The 26,795-nt window shown below is 37.6% G+C and overlaps 1 protein-coding gene across 1 annotated transcript; it reads left to right on the top strand.

Moving 5' to 3' along the window:
- The first annotated feature begins 220 nt into the window (after nt 1-220).
- LOC104221525 (phospholipid-transporting ATPase 3-like) lies at nt 221-26,379 on the top strand. Its single transcript, XM_009772591.2, has 27 exons — nt 221-590; nt 1,391-1,456; nt 7,771-7,832; nt 8,347-8,428; nt 8,608-8,718; nt 15,006-15,083; nt 15,244-15,340; nt 16,024-16,130; nt 16,453-16,518; nt 17,209-17,330; nt 17,425-17,515; nt 17,612-17,689; nt 17,792-17,908; nt 18,103-18,249; nt 18,322-18,426; nt 19,450-19,592; nt 20,364-20,465; nt 20,554-20,617; nt 20,695-20,907; nt 21,593-21,758; nt 21,854-21,933; nt 22,013-22,252; nt 22,936-23,157; nt 23,242-23,409; nt 23,532-23,891; nt 23,971-24,077; nt 25,752-26,379. Exons 1-27 carry the CDS (start codon nt 432-434, stop codon nt 26,050-26,052), a joined length of 3,654 nt encoding a protein of 1,217 aa, XP_009770893.1. The 5' UTR covers nt 221-431; the 3' UTR covers nt 26,053-26,379.
- The last annotated feature ends 416 nt before the right edge of the window (nt 26,380-26,795 follow it).

Here is a 26,795-nt window from a genome sequence, read left to right as displayed (position 1 = left end):
TGATTCGGTACGATACCGTTCGGTTGGTTTAGTTGGTTTTTAAATATACATTGACACCCCCAATATAAACCGTGGAACAGTTGAAATTTATCGACAAAATAGAATAAAATAAAAAAGGTACAGTTAATTCGGAACGCCGTCGTCGCCTCAAAACTCCTCCCTCACGTGCAGCCTCCTTGTGCGAATTAGAATTTAATTTTTATTTTTCTTCACGCGGATTAAAATATCGTCAGAAAAATCTCCCAACTCAAACGAGGAAAGAAGATGAAGAAGTTCTTCCCAAGTCAATTCTTCGAAGCTTCTTCTTTAACTTCATTCAACTAAACCTTCAACTAAATACAACTAAAAACACAAAAATAAGCAAGAATAATTTATCTCCGTACGAGTAATTTCTCCGGTTCCGGCCGGTGAGAACGACAAGAAGTTTCAGAATGGCCGGAGGAGGATGGAGAGGATCTAGATCGGGACCGATACTTAATCGTATTTCATCTTCTCGAAGCATTCGTCTTGGTGGAGTACAACCTCAAGCACCCGGTCATCGTACTGTCTTCGTTAATGATCGTGAAGCTAATGCCCTTGCCAAATTCAAGGTACTGAAATTTCATACTTAAGTCACTGGATACGGAGTAGTACTGAGTGTGCAGCGACTTAGTATTAATATTTATATATTTAAAAATTTTTCTGTTTTTTTTTGTTTTTGTGAGCAAAATGTATAGTGAAGAATAACCCGATGGTCTAGGAGAATCTTAATTTTTGTCAATAAATGTAAGTTAAACTCTTTATATTTGGGTTTAATTTATGTAAACTGACAGAGTAGAAAGATTCCTTACACTATTAATGTAGTTTTACGGGCTAGTATAGTAACTATAATGTGCATGATTATAATGAAGTAAAGTAGTCCTTGCTTTTTTTTTTTTCAATTACTTCCGTGTTTGCTGAAGCTTTGATCATCGTAAGTTTGTTTTGGGTGTGTGCTTATTTCCACACACAAAGAATAAAAAAAGAAGAAATGATATTTCTGAATTTCATTTAATTTCCTTAAACCCCTAGTCCTGTGAAGGTGAAACAACAGATTCGGCGCAGCCCAGTGCCCAATATAGTCTTAAACTTTTGGTTATGTAAGTTACCTGTTTGGTCAACTGATTAAGGGAGAAGGAAAAATAGAAAAGAGAAAGTTCAGTTTCTTTTTCTGCCAACCTATTTAGATGGATTAGTAAAGTGTAATCAAATGTAAATATGCCTTGTGCTGAGAAGGTGCAGGTAAATGATTTATTAAGGAAAATGTCAAGTGGTAGCTACAGTCCCTCTTAGATAAATCGTGTACCTCACCAATTCTGTTCTATGCGTATTTTAGCTTTGATCTGATTAGTTGCATTGTTTTTGTTTTCAGGGAAATTCTGTTTCAACTACAAAGTACGATGTCATAACATTCCTGCCAAAGGGGTTGTTTGAACAGGTAAATTCGTTTTGCTCTTATCCTGTGCCCTGTTTAGGCTTATTATTTTGCTTAGTTAAGCTTTCTGTATTTATGCCAACTTAAACAATTAGTTTTTCTCTTTTCATAAAAAACAGTTAATTTTATTCTTCCATTGGAGAGCAACACAGTATTAGCATATAATTTAGAGGACACTCTCTTACCTTTTCATCAAAAAATAATTTAGAGGACACATACACAAGGTTTCTAGTTTCTTTAGTAACTAATGAGAGAGATAAGTTCCTTTAGGAACTAATGAGACTTTTGAGTGTGTTTTTTCGATATGCTATCGGGTGATAAGAAGTTCATCAAATATTTTTGTCCCCAATCTTTCTTCCGTTGGGCAGCAACTTAGTACTAGATGCGGGAAACGAGGTTGAGTTGGTTTGGCCATGTGAAGAGAAAAGCCCAGATGCCCCAGTGAGGAGGTGTGAGAGTGTGGTGGGTTTTTAGGAGAGCTAGAGGTGGATCAAAGAAGTATTGGGAAGAGGTGATTAGGCAGAACATGTCGTATCTTCAGCTTACCGAGGACATGACCCTGGATAGTAATGTGTGGAGGTCGAGGATTAGAGTATGAGGGTAGTGGATAGTCGAGCGTTCTTCTTTTCAAACTATTAGTATTAGCACGTAGTCTCATGTTTTCTTATTTGTAGATTTCGAGTACTTTGTGTTGCTTTATTCTCTTTGGTTATTTTATTATTTTGCTGTTGTTACTATATCTTTTCATGGCTTCTACATTACCATATTCCTTTCTCGTTATTGTTGTGTTTATGCTTTTCTTGAGCGGAAGATCTATTGGAAACAACCTCTCTACCCCACATGGGTAGGAGTGAGGTCCGCATATACATTGTCCTCCCTAAACCCCACTATGTGGGATTACACTGAGTATGTTGTTGGTGGGCAGCAACTTAGTGTCTTTTTTAGTGGCAAATTGTTGAGTCAATTCCCTTTCATTTTCATTCCCTTTTTTTAATCCTTGTGACTTGTGAAATGGATTTAGACAAAGTTTATATTTTCAATTGCTTCTGTTTGGTAGGAAGGGAGCCACAGGTGATAGCTTTTATATCCTTGTTTTTTTGAAAAGGTAAATAAGACTTATATTGCGGCAAAATATACCACCACTAGCAAGTCTGTACAGAAATAGTGATTCCATTTACAATTAAATTTCAAGCTGATATAGTGTTAATACATTCTACCATTTCGTCTACTTCATATGAATTTTGTAACCTATACCAGAGCGCTAACAAGTAAAGACATCTAGTATATGTATTGTTTAAGCTTTCCCTTGAAAGCACCTGCAGTTCCTTTCTATCCATATGATCCAACATATGCAGAAATTGTTTTTCACAACTTCTTCCGTTCTTTTCTGGCAGCATCCTGGCTTGGAGATTTAACAGACGTAGGTATCACCCATTTGAGCCCGAAATTATTCAGCAAAAGCTCCCAAAGTTGCCTTGTGGTTGAGCAATTTTTAAACAAGTGTTTATAGTCTTTTGCTTTCTGGTCAAGCTAACATTAAAAAAAGAGGAAAAACATCTACTACATATATGAAGTCACATTCTCTACCTAACAAAAGCATGGCAGTGTATAAGTGCTTTTAGTTCCCAGATGAACTTCTAAATAACTGGTACCTGCGCTCCTAGTCAAGTGACTACCTTAAGTATATCCAAATATAGTTTCCTCGAGAGTAGGACATTGGTCATTTCACTTGGAATTAATATTTTAGGTTCAATGTAACCCAAAAGAACCAGATTCCATAAAACAACGTAAGGAAGAATGAAAGGTATGTCTTATCAAAATGATCATATTTGTTTTATTAAATATGATCTTCAAGCGCTTGAACGTGCTTGGATGCTTCAAATAGATCTGGATGAATTGTAGGTATAAATAGAAAACATATACAAATGCATTAGCTTGCCCGGCTATGCGCTTAGTGGTTGGTACCCGTTGATGGTGGAAGGTCATGAACCTAAGTTTATAGTTTCCTAGGAAGAATCACAATAAAAGAAAAAATTTCCTAAGAAGATACTTGATGTGTTGATTTGATCATTTGGGAGGCTTATTTCTGGTTATGAGGTGGACAAATATTTTGGGATGTCGAAATTAGAGAAGAAGGGGAGATGATTGTCAATCTAGCTGGGTTGAATATTCATTAGGGTGCCATGATTTGCTGAAAAAACTGGACATTTATGTGGAGGTTTTGTGAAAGCATACTGCAGTATTATGGACATGACTATGGTGAGAACTGTAGTCAAGAAAGGAAGCAAAATTTTTTGGCAACAATTTTAGCAAACGAGGGTGACACGTACTTCAAGATTTGGTCAATGTTGGAGTTCACATTAGTGATGATGGGGGGGGGGATGGTGGAGGGAGATGAGGGGGGAGAAAGGGAAGGTGGAAATCGAGGTGGAGTAGAGAAAGAGAAGAGAGGCCACAATTGCTTGAAATGACGATGCAACCATAACGAGTAGTTGCAGATCAAGTCACAAAAACAAGTTAAAAAAGGAGACGATGACACAAAGAGTTTGTTAGGCCAATTTGTCCATATGTTAGGGTGATTGATGGCCTCTAGTCAAGCAAAAAAAAGATAATCGTTGCTTAAAGAAAATTGGAAAAAGGGTGCAAACTCTCAACCTTAAATGGAGTTAAAAATAGGCTCAAACTCTCAGCCCTTAGGGGTGAAAGATCTTTATGTTTAACGCGGCTATATCGAGAAACTAGGTATGGAGATTTGGGATGGAGGAGCATGTTGTATGGAATATTGCGATAGCAGAACATTATAGAATTGTGAAGGGAGTTAGAAGATTGAAAACATTACTCTTTATTTTCGGTACGACATGGAGAGGAATTATCATGAAGGGATGTAATGGGTTCAATGGCTATATTGTATTCAGGGTTGGGGTTGGAAAAATGTGCAGTTTTTGGGGGCACAATTGGTGTTTGAGAGTATATTGAGACGTACATTTTTAAACATCTACAGAGTTTGTGCCAGGAAGAGATGACTGTATAACACAAAAGGATGATTTTTGGTTTTCAGGAGGGTGATTGATGGCCTCTAGTCAAGCAAAAAAAGGATAATCGTTGCTTAAAGAAAATTGGAAAAAGGGTGCAAACTCTCCGCCTTAAATGGAGTTAAAAATAGGCTCAAACTCTCAGGTGAAAGATCTTTCTGTTTTAACACGGCTATATTGAGAAACTAGGTATGGAGATTTGGGATGGAGGAGCATGTCGTATGAAAGATTGCGATAGCAGAAATTATAGAATTGTGAAGGAAGTTGGAAGATTGAAAAAATTACTCTTCATTTTCTGTGCGACATGGAGAGGAATGAAGGGATGTAATGAGTTCAATGACTATATTGTATTCAAGGTTGGGGTTGGAAAAATGTTCAGTTTTTGAGGGCACAATTGGTGTGTGACAGTATATTGAGACGTACATTTTTAAACATCTACAGAGTTTGTGCCAGGAAGAGATGACCGTATAACACAAAAAGATGATTTTTGGGTTTTGGGAGGGTGATTGATGGCCTCTAGTCAAGCAAAAAAAAGAAGATAACATTGCTTAAAGAAAATTGGAAAAAGGGTGCAAACTCTCCGCCTTAAATGGAGTTAAAAATAGGCTCAAACTCTCAGCCCTCAGGGTGAAAGATCTTTCTGTTTTAACACGGCTATATCGAGAAACTAGGTATGGAGATTTGGGATGGAGGAGCATGTCGTATGGAAGATTGCGATAGCAGAAATTATAGAATTGTGAAGGGAGTTAGAAGATTGAAAACATTACTCTTTATTTTCGGTGCGACATGGAGAGGAATTATCATGAAGGGATGTAATGAGTTCAATGGCTATATTGTATTCAGGGTTGGGGTTGGAAAATTTTTTAGTTTTTGGGGGCACAATTGGTGTTTGAGAGTATATTGAGACGTACATTTTTAAACATCTACAGAGTTTGTGCCAGGAAGAGATGACTGTATAACACAAAAGGATGATTTTTGGTTTTCGGAAGGGTGATTGATGGCCTCTAGTCAAGCAAAAAAAGGATAATCGTTGCTTAAAGAAAATTGGAAAAAGGGTGCAAACTCTCCGCCTTAAATGGAGTTAAAAATAGGCTCAAACTCTCAGGGTGAAAGATCTTTCTGTTTTAACACGGCTATATCGAGAAACTAGGTATGGAGATTTGGGATGGAGGAGCATGTCGTATGAAAGATTGCGATAGCAGAAATTATAGAATTGTGAAGGAAGTTGGAAGATTGAAAACATTACTCTTCATTTTCTGTGCGACATGAAGAGGAATGAAGGGATGTAATGAGTTCAATCACTATATTGTATTCAAGGTTGGGGTTGGAAAAATGTTCAGTTTTTGAGGGCACAATTGGTGTGTGAGAGTATATTGAGACGTACATTTTTAAACATCTACAGAGTTTGTGCCAGGAAGAGATGACCGTATAACACAAAAGGATGATTTTTGGGTTTTGGGAGGGTGATTGATGGCCTCTAGTCGAGCAAAAAAAAAGAAGATAACATTGCTTAAAGAAAATTGGAAAAAGGGTGCAAACTCTCCGCCTTAAATGGAGTTAAAAATAGGCTCAAACTCTCAGCCCTCAGGGTGAAAGATCTTTCTGTTTTAACACGGCTATATCGAGAAACTAGGTATGGAGATTTGGGATGGAGGAGCATGTCGTATGGAAGATTGCGATAGCAGAAATTATAGAATTGTGAAGGGAGTTAGAAGATTGTAAACATTACTCTTCATTTTCGGTGCGACATGGAGAGGAATTATCATGAAGGGATGTAATGGGTTCAATGGCTATATTGTATTCAGGGTTGGGGTTGGAAAAATGTTCAATTTTTGGGGGCACAATTGGTGTGTGAGAGTACATTGAGACGTACATTTTTAAACATCTACAGAGTTTGTGCCAGGAAGAGATGACCGTATAACACAAAAGAATGATTTTTGGGTTTTTTTTTGGGGGGGGGGGGTCATTGGGATGGATTTAGAGTTTAAGAGGGATCTCTAGGATGGGGAGATAACGAAATTTAAAATGATCTACAAACATAATATAGTGCTAGCCAATTAAGACTTTTGTAGATGACAATGTTGTCAAAAGCGAAAAACGATAAAAATGCTCTACGAAGAAAAGAATAAAAACATATATATGTAATGCAAAAAAAGAGTAACAACTTCATTTATAATGATTACAATTAACATTTCTTTTGGCCAATCATATTTATTGTTAAGTACCGGTCTATTCAAAGTAGAACTTGTGGGTAATGGCACGCGTTAGTGCCTTGCCTACACTGAAACGCAGCCTAAATGAGGCGAAGCATCTACCTTGAGCTTCTCTGAGCTCGGGGCTTAAGCGTGCCTCAAATGAGCCTTTGATAACACTAGTAGATGGGGGTTGGAATGCGATACAATGTTCTCTTTTAAGTCATATTACCATGAGCTTTTGGTCGTAGAAGGATCTGCCTTCTCAAACCTGTTTTTTGATAAGGAAAATAGTTTTATTAATGACCTGCACTTTCAAACCTATCGGTTTGGATTTCTGGGGGACAAATGTGTTTTTTTTGCTTGTACAGAGGCAAAGGGAGTGATCTTGACAACAAAAAATTGAGAAAGAGTTGGTGTTGTATGCGTAAAAATTCGGCGAAGACATAGATCATCTCCTTTTGCGCTGTTAGTAGTATCTCGATTGTAGCGAGATATTTTGAAATGGTTTGGTTTAAACTGGACGATGACAGACTTAGTGATTGGGGAACTATTTAGCTGGACCTTTAAAAGAAGAAGAAAAGATGAAGAGCTTAGGATGTTGCTCCACTAGCCTTGATGTGTATCTCTGGAAGGATAGAAATAAGCGTGTTTTTGAAAGGATAGAACACTAGAACATGATTTTATATATGTGAGGATTATATTTTTATCCCTAGTTTCTCTTTGTCCACCCTTGAGGTTTCAGTTTGTATAGAAAATAAGGTGTCTCTTGTAGACAGTCATCCCTTTTTTTTTTTTTTGTGTGTGTAGATTCTCTACCTTTGGTATGCAATTCTTATACGGGAGGTTTTCTCATCAGTAATAAAGTTGTTTTACCTTATTGAACAACAACATGAATTGTAGTCTATTAGTGTGTCAGACTGTTAAATCATTTTACATATAGCGAGTGGATTCAATTTGAATTAGGCATGACTTCTTTTTTGGAAGAAGGTATTTGGCATGAAAATTTTTCTTGAGGCCATGCATCCGTATTGTTCAATCGTCTTTCTATAACCTTCATCTTATTTCTGTGACCTTCTTCCTGTACTTACAGTTCAGGCGGGTGGCTAATCTCTACTTCCTTATGATCTCAATTTTGTCATGCACTCCAATCAGGTATAAATTACTACTATCTAATGTTTTTATGTGGCTTACTCTTATTATCTCTCTCTCCGGTTATGCATTATTTGCGCTGAAAATGAGAGAAGAGTCTAGTTTAGAGAGAGTGAGGGTATTTTTTTTGTTAAGCATCTACACTAGATTAGAGGTCAATGATGCGTGTTGCTATTGGAGGTTGTTTGGCCGTTGACATTAAGTAATAAAATTTCCCTTTTTTTTGTGTCTTGGTCTATAAGTCATCTTGCAAACTACTACAACAACAACATACCTAGTAAAATCTCACTAGTGGGGTCTGGGGAGGGTAGGATGTATGCAGACCTTACCCCTACCCCGGAAGGGTAGAGAGGCTGTTTCTGGGAGACCCCGGCTCAACAGAATAGATAATAATATCAGAAAAGAAATGCAAGAAGAGATCTTGCAAACTATTTCAAGAAATTAATTTATATTTTAATGACATTTGCTATGTTTTTTCATGATTTGCACCTGAAAAAAGAATCTTCTTTGAATGCAGTCCCGTAAGTCCAATAACAAATGTGCTTCCTTTGAGCTTGGTGCTTCTTGTTTCTCTAATTAAGGAGGCTTGGGAGGACTGGGTGAGTACTATTTCCTTCATTGCCTTCTTTCTCCTTTGGTCCTTAAATTGACTGTTATATGTACGATATTCTTTAAATAGAGTAATTTTCTATTGACACCTTTATCCTTTTCCCCTTTTGATTCGGAACTATTTTCTTATGCATTCCTTTCTTGTTCCTTCCTTTATTATTTGTAACAGAAGCGTTTTCAGAATGACATGTCTATCAATAATTCGCCCATAGACATGTTGCAAGACCAGAAATGGGTAAATGTCCCATGGAAGAAGCTGCAGGCTGGAGATATCGTGAGAGTAAGTATAAGTGTGTAATGGGGTCTTTGAACTTTGGTTCTTCTTTTGCATCGTGTCTTGTAAAGTGGATGATGGATATGGTTTTGCCATTTCATATCTGTTGTTTTGGTGCTCATTATCAACATCCATTTACATGCTTTGTAACTTTCTCTAGGATCTTTATTTAGCTTGTTATGTCAACTGCTATATGTTATATGAGCAAGGGTGTGTGTATAATATACCAGAGTGGAAAATGCTTTTTGTATATTTTTTGGGAAATTCATTTGAAGTATGTCGCTGTCCTCCCCTACTGACACAGTTCCACTGGGCAGTCTTGGTAACTGAGGTAACTGGAACTATTGCATCAGAGCACAAGAAGCTTAACTCATGTTCAAATTGGTTATTGTGGAAAATTAGCAAAAATTAAAATACAGAAGTGGCTGTTCTGCGTTTGCTTCTTTGGTTAATTTATATAGAAGCCAAAATTTGCCATGGTGTTTTAGGAGCTGGATGTCTGGTCATGAAACCAGTTAGTGTGATTATATGTCCTTTTAAATACCTGGCTTTGAGCCCACAACAGTTGGTGTGGTTATATGTCCTTTTAAATGCTGGCTAGAGTATTTATTTTTACTTTTCCGTTAATTGCACATCTCTGGCAAATCACTACTTGGTGCAGTGCTGTGCTGCAGACCATCTGTTTATATGTCCTTTTAAATGCCTGGCTTTGAGTCCACAACAGTTGGTGTGTGTTAGATATGTACATAATGTAGTCTTGTCCCACATTGGAATAGGAGTAATATGTCCTTGTATAGTATAGCTATAAATAAGGACTTCTTGTATTGTATTGAACACACAATATCAATATATCATATTTTCTCCCATGCCTTCTCACATGGTATCGGAGCTATCGTGAAAGATTTATCGTTGTGCATAAATTCCAGCGATTTCGGGAAGTGAAATCAGTCACCGGAACCCTTTTTTTCTGCGATTTTTCAAAGTTGTTTTGCGTTTGCTTTGTCTCGGTCAGTGTTGTGCAAAATCAACACTACCACAAGGGTAGTCACTGTCCGGCGACCAAACCCCAGTGAAAATCTCCGGCGGTATTGTAGCCGTCGGAAGAAACTTTTCCGGCGAAGTTCCAACGTCGCGTGGGCCACTTTGCGGACATTTTTTGGTGACGACTCTTCAGGACAGATTGTCCCCCTTGCAATTCCGAACCTACCCATCTAGGTTACACCAAATTCCGACCACTTTTATATTTTTCCGACGTGAACAGTGATTTCAAAAGTGGACTGTCGGCCATTTTTTTGAAAAAGTTTCTTCAGAACAGTTGGGTCGTTTGGTAATTCCGATCCTACCCCGATTGTTTTTATTTCATTCCGACCACTTTGAATTTTTTCCGGCTGCTACAGTATTTCTGGCATTTTCCACGCAGAACAGTGTTAAGTTTCCGGCGCAGAAACAATGTTTTCTTAGCGATTTCTTCAGTTTTCCCAAAAGAGTTACTAATTTCCACTATTTCAAGTTAACCTTACTACTATTAATTGTAGCGACATGGGAATCGATACTTCGAATAGTCGGATGGTTTCTTTAGCGGATTATTTTGAGTTTCTTCAGTACAAAGCAGGTAAGCAGACATCTTCTGAGATAGCTTCCGTTGTTCAAACGGGTAATAGCGTGACTTGTGTCTCTCAATCTTCATCCTTTGAGTCTTGGGCCATTGATTCAGGTGCATCGGATCATATTTCTGGTAACAAATCTCTTTTCACTACTATTTCGTATTCTTAAGCTCTTCCAAGAGTCACAATGGCCAATGGTTCTCAAACCATTGGCAACTGCAATAGGTCAAGCAAGCCCAATTCCTTCCTTACCTTTAGATTCAGTTCTTTATGTCCCTAATAGTCCTTTTAATCTCATAGTTGTTAGTCGCCTAGCCAAATCGCTTAAATGTGCCGTTTTATTTCTTGATGATCATGTTTTTATACAGGAACGTAGTACAAGGAGGATCATTGGTACCGGGCGTGAATCAAATGGAGTTTATTACCTTATCCTTGCTAAATCACATGGACTCACATCTTATCTTCCATCACCAACTTGTCCAGTTACTGATTCACCAGCTTTATTACATAAACGGTTGGGACATCCCAGTTTGTCAAAACTTCAGAAAATGGTACCTGGTTTATCTCACTTGTTTGCTCTAGAGTGTGAGTCATGTCAGCTCGGTAAGCATACTCGCTCTCATTTCCCTCTACGTATTGATAATCGAGCAGTCACCTTTTACTTTAGTCCATTAAGATGTTTGGGGTCCTAGTCGGGTCAGTTCTACATTAGGATTCCGCTACTTTGTCAGTTTCATTGATGACTATTCTAGGTGCACCTGAATATTTTTGATAAAAAATCGATCTGAGTTGTTTTCTATTTTCCATACCTTTCATGCTGAAATTCAAAATCAATTTGGGGTTTCTATTCGCACATTTCGTAGTGATAATGCCCGAGAGTATTTGTCTTCCCCATTTCAGTAGTTTATGAAATCTCATGGGATTATTCATCAAACATCCTGTCCGTACACATCTCAACAAAATGGGGTAGCTGGAAGAAAGAATAGACATCTTATTGAAACTACTCGTACCCTACTCATACAATCTCATGCTCCGTTGCGTTTTTTGGGGGATGCAGTTCTTACATCTTGCTATCTTATTAATCGTATGCCATCTTCAGCTATCCAGAACCAAGTTCCATTCTCTGTCATGTTTCCCCACTTACCTTTGTTCTCTCTTCCACCCTGTGTCTTTGGAAGCACTTGTTTTATCCATAACCTTACTCCAGGAATAGATAAGTTAGCTCCCCGTGCTCTTAAGTGCGTATTTCTTGGTTTCTCGAGAACGCAAAAGGGGTATCGATGCTATTCTCCTGACCTCCAGCGGTACCTTATGTCCGCTGATGTTACCTTTTTTGAAACCCAATCATACTTCACAGGTCCAGGTAATCACTTAGATATTTCTGAGGTACTACCAGTCTCTTCTTTAGGAGATTCAGTCACTATCTCCCATCCATCTTCCTCTACATCTCCAGCTCCACCATCTATAGCTCCCGTTTCACCATCTATAGCTCCAGTTCCATCACCTATAGGTCCAGTTCCTCCACATAATCCAGTTCCTCCACATAATCCAGTTCAACCTTTTGCAGCTTCGCCACTCTTGACTTATCATCGTCGTCCACATCCATCATCAGGCCCAGGTGATTCACGTCCTGCATCAGGTTCTGCAGCTACTGCGGACTTGTCTCCTCTTAGTCAACCAATTGCACTCCGCAAAGGTGTACGGTCCACACTTAATCCTAATCCCCACTATGTTGGTCTAAGTTATCATCGTCTGTCGTCACCTCATTATGCTTTTATATCTTCTTTGTCCACTGTTTCTATTCCTAAGTCTACTAGTGAGGCACTATCTCATCCTGGATGGCGACGAGCTATGATTGACGAGATGTTTGCTTTACATGCGAGTGGCACTTGGGAGCTTGTTCCTCTTCCTGCAGGTAAGTCTACTGTTGGTTGTCGTTGAGTTTATGCAGTCAAAGTCGGTCCGAATGGCCAGGTTGATCGGCTTAAGGCTCGTTTTGTAAAGGATATACTCAAATTTTTGGGCTTGATTATAGTGATACTTTCTCTCCCGTGGCTAAAGTAGCATCTGTTCGTCTTTTTTTGTCCATGACTGTTGTACGTCATTGGCCTCTTTATCAGTTAGACATTAAGAATGCTTTTCTCCACGGTGATCTTGACGAGGAAATTTTATGGAGCAACCATCTTGTTTTATTGCTCAGGGGGAGTTTAGTGGTTGTGTATGCAGATTGCGCAAGTCACTATATGGTTTGAAACAGTCCCCTCGAGCTTGGTTTGATAAGTTCAGCACAATTATTCAGTAGTTCGGCATGACTCGTAGTGAGGCTGATCACTCTGTGTTTTATCGGCATTCTGCTCCGAATCTGTGTATTTATCTGGTGGTTTATGTTGATAATATTGTTCTTACTGACAACGATCAGGATGGTATTACTAATCTGAAGAAACATCTCTTTGAGCACTTCCAAACTAATGATTTGGGCAGTCTGAAGTATTTTCTAGGTATTGACATCGCTCAGTCTAGCTCAGGTATTGTTATTTCACAGCGGAAGTATGCCTTAGACATTCTTGAGGAGACTGGAATGATGGGTTGCAGACCTATTGACTCTCCTATGAATCCGAATGCTAAGCTTCTGCCTGGACAGGGGAGCCTCTTAGAGACCCTACGAGATATAGGAGGTTGGTTGGAAAATTGAATTACCTCACAGTGACTAGACCTGACATTTCTTTTCCGGTGAGTGTTGTAAGTCAGTTTATGGATTTTCCCTGTGATAGTCACTGGTAGGCAGTTCTTCGTATTCTTCGGTATATAAAGTCAGCTCCAGGCAAAGGATTACTATTCGAAGATCTAGACAACGAGCAGATTGTTGGGTACACAGATGCTGATTGGGTAGGATCACCTTTTGATAGACGATCTACATCTGGATATTGTGTTCTAGTAGGAGGTAATTTGGTCTCGTGGAAGAGGCAGAAACAGAATGTAGTTGCTCGATCTAGCGACGAAGCCGAATATCGGGCCATGGCTATGGCAACGTGTGAGTTAGTTTGGGTCAAGCAGTTGCTCAAGGAGTTAAAGTTCGGAGAAATCAGCAGGATGGAACTAGCGTGTGATAACCAAACTGCTCTTCATATTGCGTCAAATCCGGTGTTCCATGAGAGGACTAAACACATTGAGATCGACTGTCATTTTGTCAGAGAAAAAATACTTTTAGGAGATATTATTACAAAGTTTGTAAAGTCGAATGATCAACTAGCAGATATTTTCACTAAGTCTCTTACTGGTTCTCGTATTAGTTACATGTGTAACAAGCTCGGTACATATGATGTGTATGCATCGGCTTGAGGGGGAGTGTTAGATATGTACATAATGTTGTCTTGTCCCACATTGGAATAAGAGTAGTATGTCCTTGTATAGTATAGCTATAAATAAGGACCTCTTGTATTGTATTGAACACACAATATCAATATATCATATTTTCTCCCGTGCCTTCTCACAGTGTGGTTATATGTCCTTTTAAATGCTGGCTAGAGTATTTATTTTTACTTTTCTGTTAATTGCACATCTCTGGCAAATCACTACTTGGTGCAGTGCTGTGCTGCAGACCATCTGTTCATTTCATAGGAAAATTCCGAAACTGTGTTAAATAAATAAGAGTGAGACTAGCCAGTTAGGAGTTAAATATTAAGGTTGTAGGTTAGGGGAGAGTTGTGAATATTTCTACAGCACAATAGAGTGAGACTAGCCAGTTAGGAGTTAGACTAAGAATGTCATTGGTCGTCTATTGATGCAGGGCTTTACCTGCTAGTTTTACTATACCAGCCATCTTTTTCGTATTTCGTATTCTGTATTTCATATCTCTTGTATTGCTGTTATTTTTATTACGCATTTTTATGGTACTAATATATCATCTCCTATTGCTTTTTTGAGCCGAGGGTCTCCTGGAAACAGCCTCTCTACCCTTCGGGGTAGGGGTAAGGTCTGCGTACATATTACCCTCCCCAGACCCCACTTGTGGGATTATACTGGGTCGTTGTTGTTGTTGTTGTTGTTGTTAAATAAATAAGAGAATACTTATTCAAGAAGTCCATCCCAGTAATAATTCAGTGGCGGTGGCTCCTCATGGTATTGAATTGGTAGCAACGACTCAATAAAGCTGTCTTTCTTTTTATAAAACAAGGGATAAGCCTGAGCTATATCATTCATTTGAACGATGGGTTAAGCTCTAGAATTTGAGGAGCGTGGACCACCAGTTATTTAGAATTTTATGTTTTAAATATTGTTGAATTTAGCCGAGGGTCTATCATAAACAGCCTCTCTACCTTCACAAGGTAGGGGTAAGGTCTATGTATACATGACCTTCCCAAGACCCCACTTGTGGGATTACACTAGGTTTGTTGTTGTTGTTGTTGCTGTTGAATTTGGAGAGTTGTAAGATCAATACAGTCTGCTTGTTCAGCTTGCATTGTCCTTTCAGCGCGGGGATAGGCCATCACTGATGTGGTTGACATTTTGGATGCACACTTCACAAATGGAAAATGCTTTCCACCCACTCCTCCCTAAATGTTGAGTTGGGAAGGATTTCAGTTCGGTTCCTCAAAAGTAGCTTTTGCAATTTGAAGGAATTTTATACAAGCTTCTGAAGAAAATTGTTCGAAGAATGTAAGGTTGTACAAGCTACCCTTTTTCTTGCAGGTTAAGCAGGATGAGTTCTTCCCGGCAGATCTTATCTTTCTTGCCAGCACAAACCCAGATGGAGTCTGCTACATTGAGGTTGTACTTGATCCTTATCTGATTTTTTTTTACTTGTGATAAAAGATTGGCTGCTCTAAATTATTTGGAAAAGAGGTACTTGGATAATGTCAGAAATAAATGTATTGGTTTTCATCTATTCCATCATGTTCTCTCCTAACTGGTACATGGATTTCCTCAGACGGCGAATTTGGACGGTGAAACTAATTTAAAGATCAGAAAAGCACTGGAGAAGACCTGGGATTATGTGTCTCCTGAGAAAGTATCTGAATTCAAAGGTTTGGTTCTCTACTGCTGTTGACCAATCAAATATTTATGCGAGATAATGCATGTAATATCGACATTTGGTTGTACAAGTGCTATGAAATTACTTCAAATCCATTGGAAGATCTAGTTGTAGCATATAGCCTGAAATAGACGTGCTGAATTCCTTCTTTCCAGATTTTCCAATGCTTTCTGCTTGATAGATATCCTTCGACGCGTAAGATTTGTGTTCAGTCCATGAAAAGTTAGGACTCAAATTATTAGCGGACAAATCCTATAGCTGGTTTTTTTTAAAAAGTAAAATGCACTTCATAACACCAGTAATTGCAGTTTAGTTACAACTACTTCACATCTAAGCTCATATATGGTTGATAAATCTTCAGATCTCAGCATGAAGTGCACAAGTCAAGCCATTGTTCAAGGACTATTACATTTGATGAAAATGTATATTCACTTATCTAAATATGTTAATGAAGGATGCTGTTTAAACACAATTAAGATGTGCAACCATGTGTATCGTGATCTCTCACAGATTCTTCCCAGAAGAGATGTTATTGCTTATTGTATATCAGAATTATGATGACAAATATCAAATGCTTTTTCTGTAGAGGCCTGACCAATCTGATTGCAACTTTAGGAAGATCTTGCTCTGATAATATTGCGTGCTTGATGTTCTCTTGCATTTCTCTTTAAACAGGCGAAGTACAATGTGAGCAACCTAATAACTCATTGTACACATTCACTGGCAATTTGATAATTCAAAAGCAAACCTTGCCACTCAGTCCAAATCAACTTCTTTTACGGGTATGCATTTCTTATGTTGTTTCCCCATTTGTTTATTTTATGGTTCTGGTTTTAAATATTGAATTGGTATATACTGATTAAGAGAAAAAATACTGCATATATTGTGTCTTAGTTATAGTTCACGATAAATGCATCTTTGAGCAAATATCCTAGCAGACCATGATCTGATCTTGGCCATTTATTCACCTGCTATCTTGTCCATTCCCTTTTATGACTTATATTTGAACTTTTGTCTGCTAAGTTGTGATATTTCTTCTCTAATTTATAGTACATTTGGTGAATATTTACTTCATCTTTCTTGATATCGCTGTATTTCTTCCAGGGGTGCAGTCTGAGAAACACCGAGTACATTGTTGGGGCTGTCATTTTCACTGGGCATGAAACAAAGGTATTGAATCTGAATTTAACTTATAAGTTACCCTTTTCTCTTACCTTTCCTTCTTCCTGTTGTTTTCTCTTTGTGGGGGTGCAGCATACATTATTTATTTATTTATAGCATTCTTGTCAAGAATGTTTCAAAGAAGTAGGTTTAATGTCATCATCTATTCAGTAATGATGTTTTCTCGAACTATTTTGCTGCATTCTAGTGTTATAAAGTTACAGTATCAACCTTGTTTTTTTTTGATAAGGTAAATTGTATTAATCAAAAGGGAGAGAACTCCTGTATACAGGAAGTATACCAAAAAGTAGAGAATTTACATCAGAACATGATTCTCTACAAAAGATGCCCAATCTTCTATACAAGTAGGGGCTATATGAGTGCACCAAAAAGCGATCAAAGATAAAAGACTATTCTTAAGATGTGAAAAAGGAGACTCAATCCCCTCAAAAGCTCTCCTATTTCTCTCCCCCAAACTATCCACATGAGAGCTAACGAGGCGAACTTCCACGCCTTTTGCTTTCTTCTTCTACGGAAACCGGCCCAGCTATATAACATCTCCTTTACAGTAGCAACCTTGTTTAATATGATATTTTATATTGCTGTTTCTACATAGCTTTGCTTTGTGGCCGTTGCTACTTGGCTTTTCACTTTGGTTCTTATTCTCAGTTGCTTCTGCCAACCATGGTTTAACCACAGGTTATGATGAATTCTATGAAAATTCCTTCCAAAAGAAGCACTTTGGAGAAGAAACTTGACAAACTTATTATCGCGCTTTTTAGTGCTCTCCTGTGCATGTGTTTCTTGGGAGCCATAGGCAGGTTCGATCAATTGCTATAACCATCCTGCTGTTTTAGAACTTCTGTTACGTTTTCCTCCATGCTGAAAATTTTGGATTTGCTTGGAATTTTGCAGTGGTATCTTCATAAATGAGAAGTACTATTATTTGCAGTTTGGAAGTAGCAAAAATTCAGACCCACAATCCAACCCTGACAATAGATTTGTGGTAATCGTTTAGATTCTTACATGTTCATCTTCTTACTTGTCTGTGCAGCACTTCTGCCTATTTGTGTCTCCAATTACTCTTTTGCTGTCTGCTCAGGTTGCAGTTTTGACCATGTTCACCTTAATCACTCTCTATTCACCGATTATTCCGATCTCTCTCTATGTCTCCGTTGAGGTAGATTAATGGCAATTTCTTTGTTCTTTTATTTTGGTGCTTTGCAGATTTTTATTTTAATGTTCCGTCTGCTTTCATCTTACTTTCTTTTGTCACTTTCAGATGATTAAATTTATACAGTCCAATAAGTTTATCAACAACGACTTGCACATGTACCATGCTGAGAGCAACACCCCTGCACAGGCTAGGACATCTAATTTGAACGAGGAACTTGGTCAGGTAATTGTTTATGCTATTACGAAGGGGTTGAAGTTAATTTGTTTAGACAATCTCTATGTGCACTAACATAAACAGTGGTTTTGCACAACAAGGGAACGACAATGTTTGCTTCAATTTTTACCCTCTGCTCTAGTGTATGCGGTATGTTCTTAACAAATGAGTTCTTGAGCCACTAGCTACTTATCTATGGACAGGTGGAATACATATTTTCTGACAAAACTGGAACTCTTACGAGGAATTTGATGGAGTTTTTTAAGTGTTCAATCGGTGGAGAGATATATGGCACTGGTGTTAGTGAAATTGAGATGGGAACTGCTCAGCGAATTGGGCTGAAAGTTGAGGTAAATATACTCTTGGGCAAGATCAAACAGATTCATGACTCTGTCTTCCATTGATCTAGAGAATTGTTACAGGTTAAGAAATCATCAACTGAAGCACGAGAGAAAGGTTTCAATTTTGATGATGCTCGACTGATGCGAGGTGCCTGGAGAAATGAGCCTAATCCTGATTCATGCAGGGTAAATATATGATTATTATGTTTGGAATAAAAGGCTAACATGAGTTTTTTTTTTATAATAATAATTGTCACGTTTGAACAATCAAATATCATAGGTTTTTTTTTTTTGAAAAGAAAAAAAATTTTGCTGTTTTTGAACTATTTTTTTTTAATAAAATAATTCAATCATAAGTGTTTTCCCTTCATGCTTATGAAATTTGTGGTATCAAATTCTGCCAAATCTTTAAGTAACACTAGACTAGTAATGAAAATCTTTTATTTTCTTATTATCTTGCTTTCTTCTCTGTCGTTCTTCTTTTTGAGGTTAGTTATCTCTGTATAGACTTAAAACAGATGAATAAAATATCCCTCTCTGACCTTAAGCCTTAGAAGAGGCAGATCACAAAGTTCAACGAAATACCAGAGCAAACACAGGTTCTAGGTTGCTTCTTACCACTGTCCATTGACAAAATATTTGCCACATGCTTGGTACAAGAAAAAGCAATTAGGTCATAGCGTGAGGCGGTGTATACAAATCTAAAAGTTTCCCCTTGCTACTGTTAGATGAAGTGGTTCCCACAATTCTAACCTAAAGCCTTCAATTAATAGTTTAGCGCTTTGTGGTGTGAACTTCCATTTCTTTCCAAGTTCAGTGTCCATGTTGACTTTGTATGGTTATTAAGAGAAGTTGAAATATGTGTTATTTGGTTTAATTTGTGGGAAAATGTGGGGTCGTAGTTGCTTTTTTGATTGTTTAGTATCAGAATAGAGAAAATTACAATACAAGAGTTAAAGTGGGTCCAATATAACTTCTTCTATCATATAGCCTATCATAGAACTATCTTTCTTGGGAAAGTGAAATTTATTTGCAAAAGGAAAGGTGAATTTTATGTAGGGGATGAAGGGAGTTTAAACTCGCAGGGTATCTTTTTGTTTGTGAACTATCACCTTCATATTGAGTTGTCCTTGTGGGAAAACCGTCACACACTTGCTTATCTAGCACTTATAGATGGCTAGTTTAATGAGGCTAGGATTGTTTGTTCAGGAATTTTTCAGATGCCTTGCTATATGCCATACCGTGCTGCCTGAAGGAGAAGAGACCCCAGAAAAAATACGATATCAAGCAGCATCCCCAGATGAGTCTGCTTTGGTTGTAGCAGCAAAAAACTTTGGCTTCTTCTTTTACAAGTGTGTGTCTCTTTGGAGTTTCTGTTACATTTACATTGTCTTCTGCCATAAGGTTCCCTTTATTGAAACTTCGTATTTGAAATAAATGTTGTACTAACATACACCACTAGGTTGGAAGATTTAGGAATACAGTTATTTTTTGATAAGGAATACGGTTATCTACATGTTTTAGTAGTGAAAGTAGTCATAATCTGATGGGAGAGCACTCGTCATAGGGACACTGTTGTAATCTGGTTCCTCTTTTTATTTTATTCAGGCATGTGAAAGAGAATAAGCGCCGATATAGAGTCATTATCTGATAGGAGAAAAGTTTTCATCAGAAAGCTACTGTAGTATCCGGTTCCCGTTGTTATTTACTTATTTTATTCAGCAGGATCCATCCTGGTGCCAGCTCCATGGGAGGTATAAATGGATGGAAGTAATATATTGGGTTGATAATTATTGCTGATATTTAAGATATATATAGTCATTTTGAGCTACCTCTAAGTTGCATGCTTTATTTTCTCAACGACGGTTGAACTTAGTAGGCTTTTTGGTGAGTGATTGATCAACTTAAAACAACAAAAGAAAAATTAGTTTGTGCAATGGTTAGCAAGAAGGCATTTTCTATCAAAAGGGGCCATTGTGTAATTAGGGCTAGAACTATTCAATAAATATCTGCGAGGTATAAGATTCTGGAAAGAGTTAATCATACTGCTTTTTGGCACTATTTCTGCTATATTTTCTATTTTAGCTGGGTTACTGGTAATCATGAATATAAATTTTCTGCAGACGTACACCAACTATGATTTATGTGCGCGAGTCACATGTTGAGAAGATGGGGAAGATTCAAGATGTTCCCTATGAGATTCTAAATGTTCTCGAATTCAACAGGTGTCAGCACATTCTAACTTGTATATTAGTTTGGATTACATGCATGATGCTAACGAGGTTGACTATTATCCTTCCGTTTTGTGTTTAGTACGAGAAAGCGCCAGTCTGTTGTATGTCGTTATCCTGAAGGCAGATTGGTTCTCTACTGTAAGGTAGGCACTTAATGTGGAACGATGCATTTGAGGAGATTCCTTTAGTAAGAAATTATCATAAAGCCTACTTATTTCAGGGTGCAGATAATGTAATTTATGAGAGGTTGCAAGATGGAGACAATGATTTGAGGAAAAGAACTAGGGAACACTTGGAGCAATTTGGGGCTGCTGGACTTCGGACACTTTGCTTGGCTTATAGAGATTTAACCCCTGATATGTATGAAAAATGGAATGAGAAATTCATTCAAGCAAAATCTTCTCTCCGAGACCGTGAGAAGAAATTGGATGAGGTGAGCATAGTGTCAACTATTGCCCTTGCCCTTCAAGTTTATATCTTCTTTCCAGATTTGCAGCTTTTCAATTGTTCTGATTTTGCTTTCTTTCTGCATTGACTTTTGTCTTGACTTTTTCATCCCTTTTGTTGTGATGTCATTTTAGTTTGAATGGCAGAGTGCAATTATTTCCATACGCATTTAAGTTCTTATTTACATTGGATTTGCTCGTTCTATCCTTATTATGCTCATCAGTTAACCATTTTTTTTAAGGAGGGGTGGTTTTCTTTTGTCACTTTGTGATCCCAAACACACTGCTTCTGTGTTGAACTGTCTAGTCCATATTATCCAAAGCTTCTAGGATTCCTGTTCTGGGCCCTGGTTCCTGACTTGAATAACACATCTAAAATTGATTTGCCAACTGTGATCATTCTAGAGACTGGATGATATAGCTATCACTTGCATAAAACCTGACTATTAAATGGTTTACTATAAATGGTTTATCCATGTCTTGGATTACAATATTCTTGAATACACCGAATATAAATGGATCAAAGTAGTATATTGGATGATTATTGTTGATATTTCCATAGTTGTGCTTACTCTCGCAATTATGTGCTTTAACTTGGAAGTCTTCTCTTGTCATTGTTGATGCCGAGGTTTTATTGGTGATGAAAAGAGTCTAAGCATTAGCATCTTACAGGTGGCAGAACTGATAGAAAAGGATCTTGTCTTGATTGGATGCACTGCTATAGAAGATAAGCTTCAAGAAGGTGTACCTGAGTGCATAGAGACACTTTCAAGGGCTGGAATTAAGATTTGGGTGCTCACTGGTGACAAATTGGAAACAGCAATAAATATAGCTTATGGTTAGCACTTAGCATTGATGATATGCAGTTTATTATTTGTTAACCTTGATTCAACTTGCACCATCTTATCATAGTCTCGTTTGCATTTGTTGCAGCGTGCAAGTTGATAAATAACAGCATGAAACAATTTATCATTAGTTCAGAAACTGATGCAATCAGAGAAGTGGAAGATAGAGTGAGCAGTACTTCTCTATCTTCCTGGTTGTCAGTTACAAAATACGCATTGTTTAACAATTTTTTCTGTTCATTCACAGGGTGATCAGGTGGCGCTTGCTCGTTTTATGCAAGAAACAGTGCAGAACGAACTAAAAAGATGTTACGAGGAAGCGCAAGAGCATCTTCGTTCTGTATCTGGACCAAAATTAGCACTAATAATTGATGGGAAGTGTTTGATGTATGCATTAGACCCGAGTCTTCGTGTAATGCTGTTGAATTTAAGTTTGAATTGCAGTTCAGTGGTTTGCTGCCGTGTTTCTCCTTTGCAGAAAGCACAGGTGAGGTCATGTAGGTGGTCTTCCTTGAATTGTTACTAACGCAGTAACTTTAAACTTAGGCCTTTTTGTGATTCTATAACTGAACATTTCTGTCTGTTGAATATGGGTGACTTAATATGGATGATCACTTCATTTATTCCTGTTGCAGTATCATTAGACTTGGAATTGTCAAGCTGACTTGTGGTTTCTTCAAATTATCATGCTTGGTTACTGGACATATAGGGTGGAGTCATCCATCTTTTTACCTGTTATTCCATCATTGAACTCTAGGCAGAAAACAGAAGTTTTTTGAATCTATGCACCTTTTGGTTTTAGACTTCATCAAATTGTTTCTTTTTCAAGAGTTGATATAAAATTACCCTATATGTTACCTTTCTCAAAATATTGTTGCTATATGACTTCATAGTAAAAGCTCATTATTCTCAGATAATTTATCCAAAAAGTAAGATGAGAAGAGGTAGTTAATCTCCTATATTTAATGTTTTGAAATTTCTTTTTTGAGTTTCTGGTCTCATTATGAAAAAATTAGGTTTCTTCAGGTGTCACTGTGATTTTTTTAAAAATTCAACAGTGTAATTCTTCAAGTTAAAATTCTGTAATTTCTCTTGAAGTTAGGATGAGCTTTTTGATTGTAAATCGTCTAGGTGATACAGTTTGTAGCAACTTCTTCCACTGCTTTTCAGGTGACAAGCTTGGTTAGGAAGGGGGCAAACAGAATAACTCTCAGCATTGGTGATGGAGCTAATGATGTGAGTATGATTCAAGCTGCTCATGTTGGTGTTGGAATAAGTGGACAGGAGGGAATGCAAGCAGTTATGGCTAGCGATTTTGCAGTAGCTCAGTTCCGTTTTCTCGCTGACTTACTGCTTGTCCATGGACGCTGGTCATATCTGAGAATATGCAAGGTTTAAAAGTTTATATGATCTTTGTGCACAAAACTGTATGATCTCTGTTAGGGTAATTAAGTGATCTAGAACTTTTACATGCAGGTCGTCACATATTTCTACTACAAGAATCTGACATTTACCCTGACTCAGTTTTGGTTTACCTTCCGGACTGGATTCTCCGGTCAAAGGTTCTATGATGATTGGTTCCAGTCTCTTTATAATGTGATGTTCACAGCTCTCCCTGTTATTGTTCTTGGGCTTTTTGAGAAGGTATGTGATGTGTTATAGTTTGTTAGTTCTCAGCAACATATGATGGCAATTAAGTCGGCATTTTTTCTGATTGTTATGTTATTCCTTTTTTGGCTATTGCTACATCTCTTTTTCGTATTTAGGATGTCAGTGCTTCCCTCTCCAAAAAATATCCTGAGTTATACAAGGAAGGAATAAGAAATACTTTCTTCAAATGGAGAGTTGTGGTTATCTGGGCTTTCTTTGCAATATATCAATCATTGGTGCTGTATTATTTTGTAATTGCTTCGAGTACGAAGGGCATGAATTCATCTGGCAAGATGTTTGGCCTGTGGGATGTTAGTACGATGGCTTTCACTTGTGTTGTTGTAACTGTCAATTTGCGTCTGCTTATGATGTGCAACACAATTACAAGATGGCATCACATTACCGTTGGAGGGAGCATATTATTGTGGTTCATCTTTGTCTTTATTTATTCGGGTATTTCCTTGCCAAAAGAGCAGGTGAGTTTGTGTCAATAATTTACTACATTCTTGTGAGTATACATATACTAATATGTCCAATATTCCTATCTCACCGCAGAAGAATATCTATTTGGTTATCTATGTCTTGATGAGCACATTTTATTTCTACCTCGTTCTGCTTCTCGTACCTGTTGCTGCTCTTTTTGGCGATTTCATTTATCAGGGGTAAGTTTCTTTAGTTAATTTTCAAGTCCTCGTACCTAATATTATGATAGGTATTTTATTTGTCCAAAAAAGATTATTGTAGGCATTTCAGTATTGTGGATTTGTCTGGACTGTGTTTCAGTTTTGTCAAGTCAAGCTAAATATGTTTTGTCTGAAGGAAATATTATTGTCTAGTGGTAATGAAATCCTTTTTTTTTGTAACTAGTGGTAATGAAATCTGTTTGTGCATAAAAACAATAGATCCCATTTGTGGGACCTTCCTGCCAATTTGATTAAGCATGAATATACATGCAATTGAACCATTTGCAAGTGGCTTGGGCCAACGCTAACTTTTTATTGATTACTACAAAATTTGTTTTTCACTTGGATTCATCCTGCTGTGTAAACTTCTCATTGCTAATTCCTTGGATCCAGTGTTATCAAAGGTGAAAAATTAAAAGAGAAGTGCTGAGCTCTGTTGGGGTTTTAAGTGCTAATAAAGCACAGACTTTAATGAGAAGTAGGCCCAAATGAATGGGAAAAAACATCAGATTTACTGCGTATACACTACTTTTGGCCACATTTATTTTGAAGCCAGAGATAGCTTCAAAAGCCAACAAAATGACCCTTAAGTGTAGAAATTGATCTCTATCAGCTTCACACAACACCAATGTGTCATCTGCATATAATGTATGTGAAACAACCAACCTGTTCTCCCCATTTCCTTCCATGGTGAAGCCTTTCATACCCCCATTCGTTTCTGCCCTTTTAAGCATCAAACCAAAGGCTTCCATTACCATGGCAAATAGGTAGAGTGATAATGGATCTCCTCGCTTAGTCCTCTACTGGATTTGAAAAACCTTCAGAATCTCCATTAATCAACACAGAAAATCTAGCTTTAGAGATGCAAGTGGAAATCCATTGTATCCATTTCTCCCTAAACTTCATTTGTTTCATAATCACCAATAGGAAAGTTGAACTTACATGATCGTCTAGTTTGCAAATAACTCCAGCTCTCTCTCTCTCTCTCTCTCTCTCTCTTAAAATTTGAGAACTCCTGCTTTCTTTCTCTTCAAGTGATAATCAATGCATTCATTAGCTACAAGTGCTGCATCGAAAATTTGTCTCCCACTTATAAATACATTTTGATTACTGCATATCAACTTGTTAATCACCTTTTTCTATATTTCAGCCAAAGTCTTTGAAATATTTTATAAAAACTCCCAAGCAAACTTATGGGTCTGAGCTCTTTAATTTAAGTGGCACTTTTTTTTCTTGGAATGAGAGCAATGAAGTTAGCATGGAAGCTCCTTTTCAATGTACCTTCATGGTAGAAATGCTCAGTAGCCTTCATAATATCTTTCTTCAGAATATGCCAACACTTCTGATGGAAAAACATATTGAAACCATCAGGCCCAGGGGCCTTATTACCATTAAATTGTTTGACAGAAGCTTCAGCTTCTTCTTAAGAAGGTCTTTGCAGCCTGTCTTGTGTCAGTGTAGCCACATTTTCATCATGCCACAAGCGTCTTCATTTCTCCTTTTCCGTAAAAAAGTCTTCATAAAAGCTCAAAATATGATCTCTGATCACCTTTTTGCTCTTGCTTCTAATATTATTTATTTGGATTTATTTGTTTATATTGATTGAAAATCGATACTCTACTCTTGCTTAACACTACTAGCTGCTTTTTTCAGGATTCAAAGATGGTTCTTCCCTTATGATTATCAGATTGTTCAGGAAATCCACAGGCATGAGATCGACAGTAGGATGGGGTTACTGGAGATTGGAAATGAGCTTACACCAGAAGAAGAAAGGAGCTATGCAATAAGGCAACTGCCGGGACAGAAATCAAAACACACTGGTTTTGCCTTTGATTCACCCGGCTACGAGTCATTTTTTGCATCTCAGGCTGGCGTCTCAATCCCCCAAAAGGCATGGGATGTAGCTCGGAGAGCAAGTATGAAACCACGGTCAAAGATGCCTCGGGATAACTGACGTCCAGATTGTACAATTTTTCTTCCCTTTACACTGGACTTCTCTTTTGACTTCGTCAATTTAGCTAATACGTAGAATTAGCTGTGTAATATATCTCGTTATGTAGTCTTATTCTTTTGCCACCTTCCTCGCCCCCTTATGATTGTTTGTGTTATAGTTATAATTAGGTTTAGCGAGCATTGTAGCTAATTTAGTTCAGAAGAAAACGATACGGATGTAACACTATCTGGAAGTGGGAGCAACTAACAGTTAAGCTTGTATCTGTTTATTGATAGTTGGATATTCCCAAGGAACATGATTAATAGATCAGTCTTTTTGCAGTGGTAATTCAAATGAGTTGTATTTTGTTATTTCAGCTGATTACAGCAATGTGGCTCAGGGGAGAGCTCTTTTAACCTAGCAAATCTTTTTTCCACACCTGTTCTTTCGTTGTGCTACTGTCAAGGTGATTCTGCTGTAAAATGATAACCACTAGATGCTCATCTTCTACTGTGGTAGATTCATCGACTGGTAGTGTTTCAATTTCAGTTCCTTGACTCTTGCTCGTCCTGTCAGCTAAGAATATTCATATGGAAGATGGCTAATCGGACTCCCTGCTCCAATTTTGGTAGTTTAACAATTGTTGGAACCTTTTTATGCTGCAATAGGATTCGGTTCCGGGTCATGTTTTTAAACGTATTGGCCTGAAATATTTTTAGATAAAACTACCATATGATTTGGTTTATATTTGGGAATATTGTTTG

The sequence above is a fragment of the Nicotiana sylvestris genome, chromosome 11 (genome assembly GCF_000393655.2).
Source record: "Nicotiana sylvestris chromosome 11, ASM39365v2, whole genome shotgun sequence".
NCBI classification, from domain to species: Eukaryota; Viridiplantae; Streptophyta; class Magnoliopsida; order Solanales; family Solanaceae; genus Nicotiana; species Nicotiana sylvestris.
This window is presented reverse-complemented; position numbering and strand designations above follow the sequence as displayed.

Coding starts and splice junctions, on each gene's coding strand:
- LOC104221525 (XM_009772591.2), top strand. CDS start 432: ATGGCCGGAGGAGGATGGAGAGGATCTAGATCGGGACCGATACTTAAT. Junction 18,250..18,321: donor GAATTGGGCTGAAAGTTGAG/GTAAATATACTC, acceptor GAATTGTTACAG/GTTAAGAAATCATCAACTGA. Junction 20,908..21,592: donor GTGAGAAGAAATTGGATGAG/GTGAGCATAGTG, acceptor AGCATCTTACAG/GTGGCAGAACTGATAGAAAA.